This window comes from Tyto alba, unplaced genomic scaffold (genome assembly GCF_018691265.1).
Source record: "Tyto alba isolate M040663 unplaced genomic scaffold, T.alba_DEE_v4.0 Super-Scaffold_12, whole genome shotgun sequence".
NCBI lineage: Eukaryota > Metazoa > Chordata > Aves > Strigiformes > Tytonidae > Tyto > Tyto alba.
The window spans coordinates 813,868-832,085 of NW_024881274.1; the positions used below are offsets into that span (position 1 = coordinate 813,868).

General features: G+C 54.6%; 2 protein-coding genes across 2 annotated transcripts; one reads left to right on the forward strand and one right to left on the reverse strand.

Annotated features, from left to right (window-relative positions):
* LOC122152790 lies at positions 1-1,628 on the reverse strand. The gene is given in 3 exon segments (XM_042787093.1): positions 1-257; positions 260-421; positions 1,339-1,628. Coding segments are annotated over 3 exon segments (693 nt in total). The 5' UTR covers positions 1,613-1,628.
* A 1,314-nt stretch (positions 1,629-2,942) lies between these two features.
* Positions 2,943-4,608, forward strand: LOC122152791 (C-terminal-binding protein 2-like). Its single transcript, XM_042787094.1, is given in 2 exon segments — positions 2,943-2,986; positions 3,359-4,608. Coding segments are annotated over 2 exon segments (936 nt in total). The 3' UTR covers positions 4,251-4,608.
* Positions 4,609-18,218: the final 13,610 nt, after the last annotated feature.

The following is an 18,218-nucleotide window of genomic DNA, read 5'->3' on the forward strand; positions in this document are numbered from 1 at the left end:
TTAAAAGATGAGGATGAGCCTCAGTTTGCCTTTACTTGTTAAAGGACGTAAATAATCTAACTCAGCCTTGCAGACACATCCCCTCCCTCCCCTGGGTTCTTGCACAGCCAAGGAAGCTCCCTGCACCGGAGTGTCTTGCACAGCACAGAGGTACAAGGCACTGTCAGAGACCTCAACTTCCTCCAGCTTCAGGACACTGGATTTCCCTGCGGTGTTCAGCAACGTGGTGAAACGGCCGCTCTGCTTGGAGCCAGCTGTGCCTGGTAGGAGACCAGCTGGGGGCCTTGGCCTTTCCTCTGCTGGTACCAGAACAAGCCTCTAAAGTTAGAGACCTGGTATGTGCAGGTGGTTTGGAAGGTGTCTCTCTGCTTCAGCGTGACTTGCCCTTCTTGCTGGGTGACTGTGGTCTGCCCCACGGTGCCTGGAAGAAATCAAAGGTCAGTGACTGTGCAGGGAAAGTCTCCCAAATGCAAAATGAGAGGGGATGCAAAGTGTCAGATGCAAAGTGGGAGCAGCAAACAGTTGAGGGTCTTTGGGCAGGAGGTCTGAGACCTCAGCTCAGCGTGGATTCCACAGCACAATAATGCCCATTACTTCCCACAGGGATACCCCCAGAGAGAGCTGTGCTTTCACCCCGGTCTTCCATCCTGACTCTCCTGCTGCCGAGTCTCCAGGGAAGAGCCTGTAGTGCCTGGCCCTCCTGTGCTGGGTCCAAAACACCCCCAGCAGGGTGAGGCACCAGGGAACTCCTGCAAGATGTTGCATCCTCTTCCCCATTGCCTGTCCTCTCAAAAGGCTCCGTGGTCCAGGAAGGGAAAAGGAAGCCCTGGCAGCGCAGACACGCAGGAGGAATGGATAGCCAGGGCATGCTGCCTGGCATGTGCCAGCCAGGAGAGAGACTGGGACATCCTGAGAACAGGAGTGGGATGAGGGAGCTTTCATGTCCCTGCATCAGCTTTCAAAAGTCCTGCGCCCTTGGGCTGCAAAGGCAGACAATGTGTAGTGCAGAGAGAGGAGAGCTTCTGCAGTGATCCGTCTGTGAAACACTGAGCCCAGCCAGGTCAGCAGAGAGAGGCAGAGAGCTGGGCAGCTGGCAAGAGAAAAGGAAGGGCAGGGGTCCGAGATGATCGGGAGAGCAGCTGTTTCTTCTCGGTCTCAGCCTGTGCTTGCCAGCAGTAAGAGCACCTTGAGAAAGCCGGTGCAAAGCCACCCTTGTGATCTGATGCTTCCCAACGTTTGCCCAGAGTTGAAGAGCAGCTCCCTGCAGAGAGCTGTGCAGGGGGGGAGGGTGTCCGGGGGAGAAGAGGAGGCCTGGGGACAGTCAAAGCCAATGCTTACCCAGTGGTTTCCCCAGGCATGCAGCCAGGATGAGATACTCGAGGTGCGTGCTGAGACCCATCCTCCTGCAAGTGGGAGAGAAACAAACCCCCTCCACGTCCCCACCAAGAGCCGCGAGAGAGCCGAGCTGCCGGAAATGACTCTGCAAGGGGAACAAAGAATGAACCGGGGAGGAGAAAACGCTTGTTCTTAGCACGCCCGAAATGCCTGTGCTCTGCTCTTCTCTCCTCCAGCAGTGACACGGGTTGCTCCTGCAAAAAACACCTTCTGCCATTCCAGGGTGAGGGCTGTAAGGGGGATAGGCCTGCACCTGGTCACCAACCTCTCTGACACATCCTCCTGTGCAACATCTTGGCAGTCTCTCCTTCCCGATCCCGTGTCTTCTCTCCTTCCATCCTCAAGCCCTTGCCTGGGTTGCCCTCTCCTGGCTCCTGCACAGGGTCTAGCCCCAACCTCCTCTCAGCACACCCCAAGGCTGCAGCTCTCACGAACATAACAGTCACAAGCCCAGACCCTGCAGACACCAACTGTCCCACTAATTCCACCCCCCCGGCATGGTGGAATTTCTCTTTCATCTCAAAAAGCTATCTCCGAACCAATAAATGAAGTTTCTTGCCATACTGTTAATCCCAACTCATAAACCAGTTTCTGAAAAGCTCACCCTAAAGCAATCAACCAGCCTTTCCAGTTGACCATAACCCTTCCATTCTCCGTTTCCTCAAAACCAGTAGAATCTCCACGTGTCCTCTCCTTACTTAAGAAGATATTTAGATTTAAAAACAAATCAGCCAGACAGTTTTTTCTCTTTCCGTGGCAGAATTTAGTCTTGACAGGAGCTCTGCAGCTCATCCGTTCCAAGTTCCTATTCAGAACGGGTCTCCTTAGATCAAGCTGGTGAGGGCTGTGACCAGTCAAGTCTTGAAAGCTGCCAAAGCCAGAACGCGCCCAACATCTGTGGACAGTACGTTCCAGTACCTGTGGATTTTCAAGGTCAAGAGAAAGTTTCAAATAAAATGTTTCCAATGTCTAACGAGAATGTTGCAGGTTCCAAACTGTGTTACCTCTTGTCCTGCCGCTGCGCACTTCTGAGAAGAGCCTGGCTCCATGTTTTCCACATCCCCAGAGCGCGTAGTTGCAGATACCCATAAGGCCTCCCTTGAGCCTTCTTTGCCTACGGCTCCATTCCCTCGGGGTCTCTCAGTGCATCTGAGAGCATTGGGGGATTCCCCTGGACCCACTGCCACATGGCCATACCTTTCCTACATAGCCAGGAGACCCACACTGAGCACAGCACCCCAGGCATGGTCTCACCAGTGCCAACTGGAGGAGAAGGAGCCCTTCTCTGGGTGTGCTGCCTAGCCTTTTGCCAGCAGATGTGAGAGAGCAGTTGGCCTGCCTTGCCACGAGCGCCCACTGCTGACTCACCTTCAGCCAAAGGCCACCAGCCATCCCCTGCCTTCCCAGCTCTCTGACCTAGAACTTCTGTCTACAGCACGGTCCAAGCTACAGCAAGAAGCTGAAAGGTGCCTCTCCCCAGGGGGACTGTTTGCTCTTGACACAGGCCTTTGGAGGAAAATTCCTGGGTGTTTTTGTGCCCTACCTCGATGGTCGTTTCTGGTGGCAACTGCACCACAAACGCCCCCTGCACGTGATCCGTAAAGCCAGAAAGGTATTTCAGCTTTGCCTGAGTCCATGTCCATCTGCCTCACTTCATCAGCTCTCTCCCTGGGCTCATTCTCCACCTCACTCTCTGTAAGCTACCAGATGCTGCTTCATGTGTCTGAAGAGTCTGACATTGCAGGCTCAAGTTCAGCCAATTCCTAGATGCAAAGACAACAGGGATTTTCCCTCCTTGGTCTACTTGGACCAGAAAAGAAATGTCAGAAATGTCAGGAGCAATCCTATTGCTTGTCGAGAGCTGTTCTCTCTAACAGCACCCATTGGTGGGTGCCCGGGGAAGCCTCGGAGCAAGAGAAGCAGGTAGGCTACTTCTGCCGAGTAGCCACTCCTGTGTCCCAAGCCGTGTTACTTGGCTACATCAGGCTGTGGGGGAAGGGAATTGAGCATCAAGTGTAGAACAGATTCGAGAGGTGGCTGGAGGCCATGTGCGTATCCGTGGGGAGACTTTGGGCATCATTGGACTAGGCCGAGTTGGACAGGCAGTGGCTGTGCGAGCCAAGTCCTTTGGCTTCAACGTGATTTTCTATGATCCCTATCTGCCGGATGGAGTGGAGCGATCCTTGGGTTTACAACGAGTAGGAACCCTGCAGGATCTACTAATGCACAGCGATTGCATCACATTGCACCGCAGCCTGAACGAACATAACCATCACCTCATCAATGACTTCACTATTAAACAGATGCGCCAGGGCTGCTTCTTAGTGAACACAGCCCGCGGAGGGCTGGTAGATGAGAAAGCCTCAGCACAAGCCTTGAAAGAGGGGAGAATCAGAGGAACAGCATTGGCCGTACATGAGTCTGAGCCTTTCAGCTTTGCTCAGGGGCCCTTAAAAGATGCACCCAATGGGATCTGTACCCCTCACACCGCCTGGTACAGTGAGCAGGCTTCCATTGAATCCAGAGCAGGTGCAGCTAAAGAGATCCGCAGAGCTATTACAGGTCACATACCTGATGCTTTGAGGAACTGTGTTAATAAGGAGTACCTGCTGTTAGCAGCTCAGTGGTCCAGTATTGATCCTGCAACTGTCCACCCAGAACTCAGTGGAGCTGCAGCTTACAGGTTTCCTCCAGGAGTAGTGGGAGTAGCCACGCCTGGGCTACCAGAACCGCCAGTAGTGGAAGGGATCGTAGCTCATGGGATCCCTCCTGTTTCTCACCATGCACCGCGTACCCCTTCCCCAGGAGACACGAGCAAACTGGATGCAGACAGAGAGATTCCTGCTGACCAATAGCAGCATCTTTCTCTCCTCTGGCAGCAGAAAAAAGCAGGGGGGTATCTCCTCCTAGGACCTTCTTTAACACCCGACAGAGACTGTTTCCTGTTCATACAGGACGGGAGAATGCATTTCATTACCGGCAAACTTCAGCTCTTGCCTTTATTTTGTAACCCTTTTGTTTTAATCTCTCAGTGAATCTTTCTCCTTCTCTGAGGCAGGGCAGCAGTGACCTTGCCTCCCCTCAGAAATACTTGGTTTAACAAATGAGTTTTTCAGTATATCTGCCTCGGTTGTCTGTGAAAGGGAACTGTCCTTGTGCACTTGAGAATAGAAGTGGAGCTGCCTGATCAGGGATGGCCCTCAGTGTTCCTAACACTGGCCTTCAGTGCACACTTTTCAGTTGTGACTTGCAGCTTAAGTTTCATTTGTCTGAATGTCTCTAAGTAGCCATGGGGAATATTAGAAAAGCATTAGTGAATTGGAGAAGTTGTGACTAATGTCTTTATTATGCCCTTGGTGGAATGCAGCCTAGGCTGAGCTCTGTATATTACTTCGCTTGTTTTAATTCAGGTTTCCTGTGAGAACAGACGCAGCACAGGCATTGCTAGTTCTTGACCCTACAGAGTTTTGTCTGTGCGATACTAGACCGGGACTAGACCTGAAGTTGAAAGTAAGTCTCAAAGCCAGCCGTGTAAATAATTTGGAAGGGTTAAAATGTCGTCAAATGTGTTCTGGTGGCCACCGTGTTTGTGAGGCTTCAGAATAGTTCACCATGGAGTCCCTTCGTAACTCGGAGATGGCAAGAGAATGCAGAAATAGGAAAAACTTGCACTGGGAGACAGCAGGTAGCAATAACTTGCAGCTGCAGTTGCTGGTTCCTCACACACTTGTACCTCACAGTCTAGTGGTGGTGTTTATCCACAAGGATATGTTAGAATTCTAAGGTTTGTGCTACCTTATTTTGGGGGTTTTTTGCATAACTGCATCAACTAGAAGTAACGTATCACTTGTCTCTGTGCTGATGGAGAAGGCAGCTTTTAACTGTTGACCAAATTTCTCTACTTTTGCTCTGTTAGCATACTGTATCGCCAGTAGTGGGCAGGGCAAGACAGGTTTTTTACATGAGTAAGTTTTGTAATACTAGAGGAGAAAGAACACTCTTAGCTTGTCACCTGAAGCCAAGGATGGATTGTTGCTCATGTCTACCCCATTTCCCAAGTGGTTTATTATGAATCACTTCTTTGAGGGGTATGGAGTCTTCAGGAAAACAGGTTGCACAGGAGATGTTTCCTTAATTCAAAATCTTCCTTTAGTTTCATCTTGTTGCACTTTAGTTATCGCCTCTCCATGTACAAGATGTAACAATTCCTGATTGATTTGTTCATGCTGTGTGAGTATACTGCAGTAGGAGCTATATGAGAAGCCTACCCTATGTGTGGGTTTGCCTGCTTCCCATGATCCTTCCCTCTGTTGTGTGTCTGTGACTAGAAGCTGAACAGCTGGGAACAGACTGGAAATACACCTTGAGGTGTGGACAAATGTCGCTGTTTAGGCGTTTTACAGTTTGGGAAGCTGAGGAAAGCTTTCAGAATCACTTAAGTTTTCAGATTTTTTTCCTGGTTTTAAATTTTTCTCCAATACTGCCTTCATATAATGGCTTACTACTGAAAGAGTGAAGTGATTAATTCCGTTCTCTGCTGCGTGCCCTCCCCCACCCCTCCCCCAGCACTTCAAGATAGGAAAAAAGGCAAGAAGTAAACTTCAGGTGTTTTCTTACAGATTTTACACTTTAACTGTTTAGCATTAGTGAGAAGATACTAGTTCTCTAGTGCTGAGTGTCTTTTTTGATAAGGTATTTGTCTCGGTGAAGGTTCTTGGCTTCTGTGTTTTCATGGATGATGCTGATTCTACTTAAAGTTCATATACCTCCTTTGCTGCTCAGGTTTAGCAGATCAGACTGGGACTGGTCGTAGGCACAAGTTATAGGAGAACTTTTCTGAACAAGAGCCTAGAGCTCAGAAACACGTTGATTGCAGCTGTACCTAAAATAACCAGCAGCACTTTTCTAAATTCTCTAATCTCTAGGAAATAGGAATTTTACAAGATACTAGCTCAGAAAGCTGTTCTTCTGACAGGAAGATGGGGGAAAAGATTTTTTTCCAGCAACTGAGAGCTCATCTTCTGTCTATTGCCACATTAGGGAAGCAGTCTGTCAATAACTACTCTTTCCTTATTTGCTGCTGAGAATTCCTGCCCTGCTTAGAGGTTCGGGTCTGAGATTATTCTGTGGTAAGGGGCTCCTAGTTATGAGTCCTGTGAATACAGAGGATCAGAGTACATTGACCTTGTCTCTTCTAGAGCACAATGCCGATAGATTTATTTTTTAAGAGGCAGCAATTTTTTTTTCTTCTTACCTGTAAGCATCTCTATAGACCAGTCAAATAACTGAGCAGAGGAGGAGTGGAAAGCTCTCATCTGGGGGACACTTTGCTTGCATCAAGCTGCGTCCCGTCTCTCAATCGCGGCATGGTAGTTTTGGGGATGGTGGAAGTAAAGGGCATATGTGCGCCACCTTAGGTACTGTTGGATTCAGGCAGGAGATTATTTTGTAGTGGTGAAGAAAGAGAACTTTGGGAAAGAACTGGCAATTGATTGCTTGAGGGTAGAATTGTTCCAGAAAGAGAGAGGCGGCGGTACGGAATATCGCTTGCCGCGCCGGTGGACCCCAGCCACCACAGACCTCTTATTAGAGGGTCCCGCATGTTTTAAAGGCACCTGTGCAGTCCCTGAGGGAAAGGGTGCAAAGAGCTGTTGGTCTGACCAGCCAAGCCCTCCGACCCCCGTGTATGTGTACTAATGTGGGCAGAAATGCTCTGTGATGGGGTTTTGGGGTCTGTGAGACGGGATGGACTGAGCCGGGTGCTGGCGTGGTCAGAAATGGGAAGTTTCAGAAATGTAGTGGGAAAGTCCACCCCGAGCAGCCTCCTGGTAGGGGGCCTGACCTGCCCGGGATAGGAAGGAATGGTCCTTGGCAGGAGGGTTGGCATTGGGGGCACCCCAGCAATGTTACCTGGGCAATCCAGAGATAACATTCAGAAACTGGTGGAATTGCTGGAGGGGAAATTGGAGGACAAAGGGAAATGGCAGGAATCCTGCTCCCTCCCTGGGGAAGGGAACTGTAACCCTTTTGTGACATGAGGGGGGAACTAAGAGAGTTAAAAACTAGAAGCTGCTGTTTGGGGTTTGGGCCGCCCACTTCGCATGAGTTTTTATTGATGGTTTGTTGGTAAGGAGCTTTATAGACATATTCTTGTGGGTCCCAGACAGATAAGTTTCTAATTTTGAATTGTTTCAGGGGCCGAAATTAGTGTTTTAAATAGTCAATAAACTACTGAGTTAAGATTGAGATTATCAAGGAAGTTTATAAATATAAGGTGCGATGGGGTTATGGAAAAATATCCCATAGTGCAAGCGTAGGTTTGGTTATCAGGGGAAAAGGAGGATGAGAGCTGTGGAGGTGGCATTAAGACCTTATAAGGGAAATATATTGGGGTTTGTGTTATTAGGGAAACAGCGGTGTTTACAGGATGGTGGTGGGTGGAGTTTTGAAGGTGCTGGGACAAGGGTGTTATGCAAGTTTTTTTCAGGTTGTTCTTTTATTATTATAATTTAAGATAAGACGTGTTTCTCAATATTCATAGCTAACAATTTTAAATGGGGTATTTAGTGGTAATTAGTGATCTTGAGAAAAGAGATCCTAAATTGCATCTATTACATTTATAATTTTCTAGTTTGGCCGGACCGTAAGATGGATGGTTGGTGGTAGCTAACTGTTGATTACTGGAGATTGAAAAGCAATATCCCCCCTTTAACAGCTACTGTCCTGAATAGAGCATCAATAATAACAGCAATACAGGCAGCTGCTAATGTGTGGGTGCCTGCTTTTGAAGTTAAAAATATAGGGGGGGGGGGTTATGATTCCCTTAAAAGATGAGGATGAGCCTCAGTTTGCCTTCACTTGTTAAAGGACGTAAAATAATCTAACTCAGCCTTGCAGACACATCCCCTCCCTCCCCTGGGTTCTTGCACAGCCAAGGAAGCTCCCTGCACCGGAGTGTCTTGCACAGCACAGAGGTACAAGGCACTGTCAGAGACCTCAACTTCCTCCAGCTTCAGGACACTGGATTTCCCTGCGGTGTTCAGCAACGTGGTGAAACGGCCGCTCTGCTTGGAGCCAGCTGCTGCCTGGTAGGAGACCAGCTGGGGGCCTTGGCCTTTCCTCTGCTGGTACCAGAGCAGGGCATAAAGTAGAGACCTGGTATGTGCAGGTGGTTTGGAAGGTGTCTCTCTGCTTCAGCGTGACTTGCCCTTCTTGCTGGGTGACGGTGGTCTGCCCCACGGTGCCTGGAAGAAATCAAAGGTCAGTGACTGTGCAGGGAAAGTCTCCCAAATGCAAAACGAGAGGGGATGCAAAGTGTCAGATGAGAAGGCTCCTCGTGGCCTTCTCTCCAGCCAGAGCCCCGTGGGTGGGAACAGCAAACTCTTGAGGGTCTTTGGGCAGGAGGTCTGAGACCTCAGCTCAGCGTGGATTCCACAGCACAATAATGCCCATTACTTCCCACAGGGATACCCCCAGAGAGAGCTGTGCTTTCACCCCGGTCTTCCATCCTGACTCTCCTGCTGCCCGAGTCTCCAGGGAAGAGCCTGTAGTGCCTGGCCCTCCTGTGCTGGGTCCAAAACACCCCCAGCAGGGTGAGGCACCAGGGAACTCCTGCAAGATGTTGCATCCTCTTCCCCATTGCCTGTCCTCTCAAAAGGCTCCGTGGTCCAGGAAGGGAAAAGGAAGCCCTGGCAGCGCAGACACGCAGGAGGAATGGATAGCCAGGGCATGCTGCCTGGCATGTGCCAGCCAGGAGAGAGACTGGGACATCCTGAGAACAGGAGTGGGATGAGGGAGCTTTCATGTCCCTGCATCAGCTTTCAAAAGTCCTGCGCCCTTGGGCTGCAAAGGCAGACAATGTGTAGTGCAGAGAGAGGAGAGCTTCTGCAGTGATCCGTCTGTGAAACACTGAGCCCAGCCAGGTCAGCAGAGAGAGGCAGAGAGCTGGGCAGCTGGCAAGAGAAAGGAAGGGCAGGGGTCCGAGATGATCGGGAGAGCAGCTGTTTCTTCTCGGTCTCAGCCTGTGCTTGCCAGCAGTAAGAGCACCTTGAGAAAGCCGGTGCAAAGCCACCCTTGTGATCTGATGCTTCCCAACGTTTGCCCAGAGTTGAAGAGCAGCTCCCTGCAGAGAGCTGTGCAGGGGGGAGGGTGTCCGGGGGAGAAGAGGAGGCCTGGGGACAGTCAAAGCCAATGCTTACCCAGTGGTTTCCCCAGGCATGCAGCCAGGATGAGATACTCGAGGTGCGTGCTGAGACCCATCCTCCTGCAAGTGGGAGAGAAACAAACCCCCTCCACGTCCCCACCAAGAGCCGCGAGAGAGCCGAGCTGCCGGAAATGACTCTGCAAGGGGAACAAAGAATGAACCGGGGAGGAGAAAACGCTTGTTCTTAGCACGCCCGAAATGCCTGTGCTCTGCTCTTCTCTCCTCCAGCAGTGACACGGGTTGCTCCTGCAAAAAACACCTTCTGCCATTCCAGGGTGAGGGCTGTAAGGGGGATAGGCCTGCACTCAAGCAGCTTGAAATCTCCTACTGATGCCACCTGCTAATTAATATTCGTTGTCTGTTGAAGAGCGGGTGTTGATTTCTTCAGGCAACTTTCTAGGGCCAGCTTCCTCTCCGGTGTCCCAGCCTCAGCATTTGCAGCTGCAGGGCATCTGGCGCAGCCCAGACACACAACCCTTTGCTGCCATGTGAGCGTGGCAGGGCGGCACCTCTCCCTCTGCTGAACTGGAACTGGTCCCAGACCTCCACAACCGCCCTACGCTCATCCCCAGGGACGGGCTGGCTCTTGTCAGACTCACTCGGGGATTATTTTGATTTGAAGGTGGAGAAGCCCTGGGGCGGCAGCGCTAGGGATGGGCTCTAGCTTTGACTTTGTCTCTCAAGAACAGACTGAATTTCCAAAAAAGACCATGCAGCTTGGCCCCGGCACACCTTCTCACTCTCCTGTCATCAGAACACAAACCGTTGAACTACTTCTGTCCAAGCCACAAAGGCCCGAAAGCCCTCTGCTGCCGTCCAGTCTAACAGGGATGGCCGGCGCCTCATTTCCCTTCTCAGCACCGGGCTGCCAAGGGCTTGCCTGAAGCTGTCGGGGGCACCGAGGCAGAGAGCTGGCTGCTGGAGTCCTGGTTCTCAGAGCACGGGGAGAGGCTCTGCTTCCTCCTGTGCATCTGCCTCTGTCTGCGCCCGTGGGAGGATTTGTTTCCCGGGTGTTTGCATTTGTGTGTGCTTTTGCAAATGCACTTGTGAGCGTCAGTGTCTGCTGGTGTGTGTGAGCAAGTACATTTCTGTGTGTCCCACAGAACTTCAGAACCTGCCTCAAACATCCCAAATCCTCCTCTCACACTTGTCATATCTTTTCCTTTCTAAAACTCAGGCTGACCCGCTTCAAAGCTTCACCTGCAGTTCCCTGATGGCCCATCGAGCAGAGGCTGAAGAGCTCTGCCCTCCCTCCTCCTCTCCCTCATCACTTACGCAGAGACTGGGCTCACCGGGTGCCTCCTTTATCACTTTCCCTTTTGCCCGTCCTCCCCTGTGCAAGCAGAGGGCACTTGGTCAGACAGCCTCAGTGAACCATCCGCTCTGACCTTCCACCCGCCCTGACAGTGACCTCTGGTGAAGTTCCTCAGGTGAGCCAGTTCCTCACCATGCTGAAAGGCTCCTGTCCCCAGAGAACACTGGGTCCCTGGAGTCCAGGCTCTGGGGGGAAACCCCATGGTGAGCTCAGTCTTTGAAGTGTCTCCCTGCGACACCTGCAGCAACACTAAGCCATGGCTTTCACTTTCCAGGACGCCTGAGAAGTTACAAAATGAAGGAAACGGGAAAGACAGGTTGAATGCGTGCTCAGTTTCCGATGGAAGGTGAGTGTAAAAATACACTCAGGTCACTTGAAATGTCATTCTGGAAGGAGCTCGTCCACGCTCCCTATTCCAACATATTTATTCTTTGCTCTCCCTGATGTCCTGCATTTCCTACCAGGTCCTGCATACACCCTCACAGGCCTTTGTGTACAGCTGAGCATGAGGACAGACCTGAAGGCCACCTCCAGGTGGGATCCAAATCTTATCATTCTTTCCCCATCCAGCACGAAATGGACTTCTCATCCACCTTTCAGTACCTCGCAGAGGTATTTTTCCCCAGGGCCAGAGGCTGAGCTTTCTTTCTCACCTCAGAAGACCTCACTGCCAACAGCCACTGTCACGGCTTACTGAGCTGACACCACTCCAGGAATTGGAACATGTTGGCCTGCCACCATGGCTGCTCTTGTCAGCCTCCCCCACAGCTTCCCCACTCCAGGGACAGCTCTTTGCTTTCCAAGACAGACCGAGCATAGCAAGAGACGTGTGCACAGAGGGACAAACTAGATCCCAGAAATGCCCAGCCCAGAACTGCAGCCACTAGCAGGTTTCTGTTGGGCACAGAACCCCCAGGGACTCAGGGACACAGGGGCACCCCCACGGCCAAGCACTGGTGAGTGCCCAGAGCTGGAGGAGAGACCTGAGAAGCAGAGGGACAGCTCGAGAGATTCAACAGGGAATCTGGTCCGGGGTCTGGTTGATGGGTCCCGCTCACAAGTTGAGGCTGTCACTGATCCCCAGAGGCAGGGCTAGGAGGACATTTGCCTCCCTTGGGTGTCTCTTGGCCAGCAGGGAAAGCCACGGGAACAGCCATGTCTCCTGCCAAGAGCCCCCTCCTCCAACAGGGATTGTTGGTGGCCACCGAGGGAAGAGGAAGAGCACGACAAGCACCTGGGATCCTTCTCCTGAACACTCCCGGCTGGGTCCCGCTCAGTTGCAGCAGCTCAGGATTGTTCCCGAGTCGGCTGTGGCAATGAAGCCTCGTGGCAAGGAAGGCCAACAGCATCCTGGGCCGCAGCAGGAGGAACATCACCGGCACGACAAGGGACCTGACTCTTCCTCTCTACTCAGCGCTGCTGAGGCCACCTCTGGAGTGCTGGCTCCAGTTCTGGGCTCCTCAGTCCAAGAAAGAGATCTGAATGAGCCCAGCAAAATGCTGCGGACCGCAGCATCGTTCCTATGAGGACAGGCTGAGAGGGCTGGCAGTGGTCAGCCTGGGGAAGAGAAGGCTCGAGGGGGAACTTGCCAGCGTGTGTAAATACCTGACAGTACGGAATGAAGAAGAGACTCTGCTCAGTCAGGCACCCTTGGGACTGCACCCCTCTGCCATGAGGAGGCTCTGGAGGAAGAGAAGTTGAGGTTGTTGAAATGCCCAGCCCAAGGAAAGACCTAAAATTCTGACACGTACTGTGTTCCAGACTTGCGAGTACCACAGGAAGGTTTTTTAGAATTGGGATTTTCATCTTTGGGTGGCCAGGCCACAGCTGGGTTTCTGACAGCCCTCCAAGTCAGAAGGTGCTGGAGCACCCCCTCAGACACACATATCCTGGTATAGAAGTGCTGCCTCTCAGCTCCAGGTCTCATTGCCAAAGGGGCCATGGGGAACCTGAAAGTTCAGGCAGGAGCCTGAAGGAGGAGATCAAAGGGACTTTGGTCAGGGAATAGGAGCCTGCAGGCTGTTTTCCTGATTTTTCTTCCTCCTGGGGATCACAACCAGCCCAAGAAGAAAGGCAGGAGTGTCCATGGTGAACTTCTGCCATCCAGTGCCCAGCCAGAGACAGGGACCTGCACCCGCCTCTCTCGGGGTTGGAGACAGACCCTCTGCAGCCCCCAATGTACTCCTTGTTCCCTGGTAGAGTCTGAAGGGATGCAGAACCAGGAACATGCAAAGGCACCAGGAAGCAGGAGTCTGACTCCCTATCCAGAGGCATTTCTCTCTCCCTTCTCTGGGGCCATGGCTGATGCTCTTCAAGGGAACCAGCAGTGGGAAGAGCTCCTGCAGTGAACATCCACCCAGAGTCACCCCTGTTGGGCACGAAGACATCCAGCACAACCCTCTGCTTCACAGACATCTCCTCCCCATCCCTTCAGGCATCACAGTCATCCTCTTTGTGGAATGACTGAACCCTGTAGGGTGAGAGCAGAATATCACATTATGAACTTGTTTCTGCCTGCATGAGGTTTAGACTTCTTACATGCTCCACTGGAAAAGTATCTGGGGGTTGTGCGAGACATGGGATGCTGAGGGGAAGGAGCACAGACAAGCAGAGGGAAGGATCAAGGCAGCTTGTTTGGGAGCGAGTATGGGAAGACAGATGGCAGGGATGAGAGCAGCTGATTGCGTGTGAACACGTGTCTGATCCGTGTGCTGGCCTGGCCACGCCTGTGGCTCTGCCTTGTTTGTGCACCTGCCAGCAGTTCCCTGCAAACCCAGTGATGAAGTCCAGCTGGGGCAGGGAGCGCGGCTGAGCCTTCCCTCTGTGCCTCGGAAGCCCCTGACCATGGGCTTGGAACTGCTCTGGCAGCTCCTCGAGCCACACAGGGCTCCCTGGGGAGCGGCCGGAGCCCACAGTCCCTTCCCAGAGGCCTCCTTCCAGCTCCTTGGGCAACGCAGCAAATCTGTTGCCGACTCACTAATGAGGGAGGAACCTGGCATCCCTTGAGGCTGTGGTCAGGGTGCTCTATCGGGCTTATAGGGAAAGGTTTTGGTAGAAGAGGGGCTGCAGGTGTGGCTGCTGTGAGAAAATGCCAGAAGCTGTGCCAATGTCGGGTAGAGGTGGGACCTGCCGGCTCCCAAATGTTCCACGAGGACTGTCTCCCATGGGAGGGACCCCAGGGCGCAGCAGGGGAAGGGCGTGAGGAGGAAGGAGCCGCAGAGACAACGGGGGAGGAACGGGAGCCAACCCCGCTTTGCCATCCCCCTGGGCCACTCGTTGGGAGGAGGCAGAGAATTGGGGAGCGGAGCTGGGCCTGAGAAGAAGGGCAGGGGGGGGAAGGGCTCGCAAGGTTTGGGGTTCAGCTCCCCTTCTCCCGCTCGGATTTGATGGGCCCGAATTGCCGGGGCCCGGGGCCGGGCGGGGCCGGCGGGGCCGGGCGGGGGGGGGGCCGGGCGGGGCCGGGCGGGGCCGGGGGGGCGGGCGGGGGCGCGGCCCGGCGGGTGGAGCGGCAGCCCCCCTGGCGGCCCCGCCGGGGCTGTCCCCGCCCCCGGCCCCGCCCCCGCCCCCCCCCGCCCGGCCGCCCGCGGCGGTTCGTGCCCGGCCGCAGCCCCGGCTCCTCTCCCCGTGTCTCCTCGGGCGCAGTAATACACCGCCGCGTCCCTGCGCCGGGGCCGGGCGAGCCACAGGGCGCTGGACCGGCGGTCTGCCGCCACCGACAGCCGCCCCGGCGGCTCCCGCACATCCTTGCTGCCTTTAAGGCCGAACACGAGGAGTGCTGGGCCCCGGCCCGGGAGCTGACGGTACCATTGGATGAACTCGGCAGTCTGCATGTTGGGGTGCGAGCAGTTGATGCTGATGCCGGTGCCCTCGGTGGTCTCTGCCGACGGCTCCTGCTGCACCGGGCTCTGCCACAGCCACTGCCGAGAAAACAGAAGGAAAGTGTAAAGGTCTCCAAAGATCACCCAGCTCTGATGGCTCCTTCACCCTCTCCTTAGAGGGAGAACTCGTTGGTAAGAGTGTCTGTGAGACAGAGCTGGACCAGAACATACGGGGACAATGTGCTCATCGGCAGGGATGGAGGGCAACCCCGGTATGGGCGTGTGGAGGGTGGGCAGGGAAACTGAGGCAGATGCATGGAGAGATGGAATGAAGGCAAGGTGCATGGATGGATGGATGGTGAGAGGCAGAGGAGACAAGAAAGTTCAGGTGTTACAGTGAAAGGTGAAGGGTTGAATTCAGAAGAATGAATGCTGAAGAGCAGGGTGATGAGCCCATGTATACTCTGATGCAGGAAAGGAAACTTGTGCCTACAGCAATGAAGGAAGCAGAGGGAGAGATGAGAGAGAGTCTCGGAGTAGAGGAAGGGGTGAGGGATGCTAGAGGCACGGAGAGATGCGTCAAAAAATGAGTGTGTAGATGGCTGAAGATGACCCAGGGGGAGAGAGAGGCTAATACAGCGAAGGAGAATCGGTTGTATTCAGAAGACGAATGCAGAATGCACGAGAGAAGGAGCGGGTGCCTGGAAAAGCGTGCTTGTAACAGCAGAGATGGGGGTAAAAGAGGGAGGCTGAGAAGAGGGGATTGGGGGGGTTGGAGAGGGGGCCGAGGGATGGCAGAGGGGGAAATAGGCGATGAATAAGGAGAGGGAAGAGTTACCGCTGGGCTCTCTGGGAGCAGCCCGGCCCCAGCCCCAGCCCCCCCGGCGCCCCCATCCCCGCGCACCCAGGAGCACCGCGGCCAGCCCCGCCAGCCCTGCGCCCCGGCCCCGCCGCATCCCGCCGCTCCGCCGCCCGCGCCTCGCTGCCCCCCGCCAGCCCCGGCTCTCTGCTCCGCCCGCCGCGCCTCCTCTCCGCCGCCTCCGCTCCTCTCCGCCGCCGCCAGCTCCGCCCCGGGGCTGAGCCCTGCGCCGGCGCCGCTCGGGGGCTCGCCCGGGCTCCGAGTGCTCAGCGGCTCTGCACGGCCACCACTTGGTCTCCTGGCAATGCCACTCTCTCCCTCCTCCAGCAAGGGCTCCCAGCAAGAACCAGCCTGCACAGCGCCAGCTGCAGCCTGGGCCAGCAGCAGGGCCTGGGCCCAGGAGATGGAGCAGCTTCCCAGAGCTCTCCCGAGCTCAGGGGCTGCAAAGAGCAGCCACTGCTTTCCTGCCGCTGGCAGGGAGGAGGCGGAGAGCCTCCCTTCAGCTGCCTCTCTGCACTCCCAGCACAATGCCTACGGGCTCTGCAGGCAAAGCGGGGCTCCGGACAAGTGTGCCCGTGGGCGTGCGCGGGGGGCAGGGGCCCAAGAGGAACGGCAGCGTCCCAGTGTCGCGAGAAGGGACCTCCAGAGCTCCTCGACAGCAGCCCCCGCTCTCAGCAGTTCCCACTCCATCGGGCCGCTCCCGGGGGGCGATTGCCGAAACTCCCACGGAAATCCATCCCAGGGTCTGCTGGCTGGGCTTTGCCCCACCCCTCACAACTCCTGGAGCCCGGTAGCCCAGCCCCTTTTCCACCCACCTTATCCTCCTCTTTCTGAAGCCCTTCGCCTCCAGTTCGGTCACCAAGGCAGTACAAGAGAGGCTGGAAAGATCTGGCTAAACTCCAGCTACGCGCCTGCCCTGCCCTTTCTTTGGCCGCAGTGCCCGCTCCCTCCTGAGAAATCAGCAAGTTTCCCTCGGAGACACCTCCGAGAGCGTCATCTGAGAAGCAGCTCCACGGAGAGGGGAGTCAGCCCTGGCTGAGCTCTCCCAGCAGAGCTCCCTGGCACTGAGCTCCCCAAAGGTCGCTCAAGCGAAGGAGGGAAGCCTTGGCTGCCCTGTGTCCAAGTGGGACCTGAGCCCAGGTGGAGAAGCGGTCAGGAGGGGAGATGGGCTCAGGAGCTTTACACACCCTGGACAGCCCCGGGTGGAGGCAGAGTCTCTTCTGGACACCCCTGTGGGACAGCAGCAGGCTTTGGGGGATGCGGGCTTGAACGCAGCATCCCTTCCCCCCGGGGCCAGCTGCTGGGCACTCAGACTGACATTCCCGGCTGGGGCATGAAGGGCCTCGTGCGCTGAAGCCCAAGGCAGTCATCAGCTCTTGGCTTTCCTTGTGAAAGCCCCAGGGTCTGTCATGCTACTCAAAGCAAAGCAGTCTCAAGCTTCACGTTCCTGCCATTCAGTCCCAGCTTAACCCGAGGTCTCAGCCCCTGCCTCACACAGCACCAGGCCAATGATCTGCAGAAATACATCTGGCGTAGGACTGGAGACGAGAGGGGGCTTTGTCCCAGCCCAGACACCACTGACATAAGAGTGGAAGCAGAACCCCTCAAGGATGGCCAGCACATGCTCAGCAGGATTCCTCAGCCCTTCTCCTTGCCCATAAAGCAATCCCCATCCTTCTGAAATCTCTCGAGCTGGGCAGAGCAGCCGAGTCCTGGCCTGGAGAGGCAGGGAGGGGGGCACTGCCAGCCATGCTGAGGCACTCCCAGCATTGTGACACTGACTTAAATTCCGTTCCAAATTGGTGTGAATGCATCCTTGTTGTGGCCTGAAGCTGGCAGCAGCAGAGCGTGAGCTTTGGAGGGGCAGGAAAAGGAGGGCTGAGGAGACAGGGGCTGCGTGTCAGTGCCTCTTCCCTGGACACATCTCTAGCAGGCTGGTGCCATCACCGTTGAGCTGCACTCAGGCTCCTTCTGAGCCTGGGAACCCGCTGCTCTGCGGTGCTCGTGGGCAGAGCAGAGGAGAGTGGCCCTGCCACAAGCAGCACATTCCCTCGTGATGAAGGACACACAAGCAGGGTCATGCTCACTGGCGTGGAAGTATTCACAAAGTTGTGGTCCCACAAGCATCCACAGAAACAAAACTGCTCAAAAGTACCCAGAAGAAAAGAACACACATAGGAACACAACGGACCATGGACTCTGCTGAGGACCCCTGGGGACTGGGCAGCGTTAGGCAGGCTGGGGCCAAAACCCTGCAGCACCACACAGAGACCTGTGAGGCAACAACAAGTGACCATTGGGGTGAGCTGAGGAAGGACTCTGGGACAGACCAGGACGTGGCACGACCTCATGCACGGGAGCCCACGGTATCCAGCCGAGGGTGGCTGGGCCTTCTTCCAAAGAGCAGCACTTCAAACAGACCCGCTGGAGTCATCCCGACTGACATCTCCTGCCTGCTCTGGAAATAGCCAGCACTTGAGCTGAGTGTTCACCCGCACTGCTGCATTCCTACCCAGGAAATCCTGGGGCCTTTCATCCCAGTGCTCAGAACAAGCCTTCGCTGGGAAATGGGCTTGCCACAAACCTGGAAATGAAAAGGCAGCAGTGCAGGAAATGAAAGCACAGCCC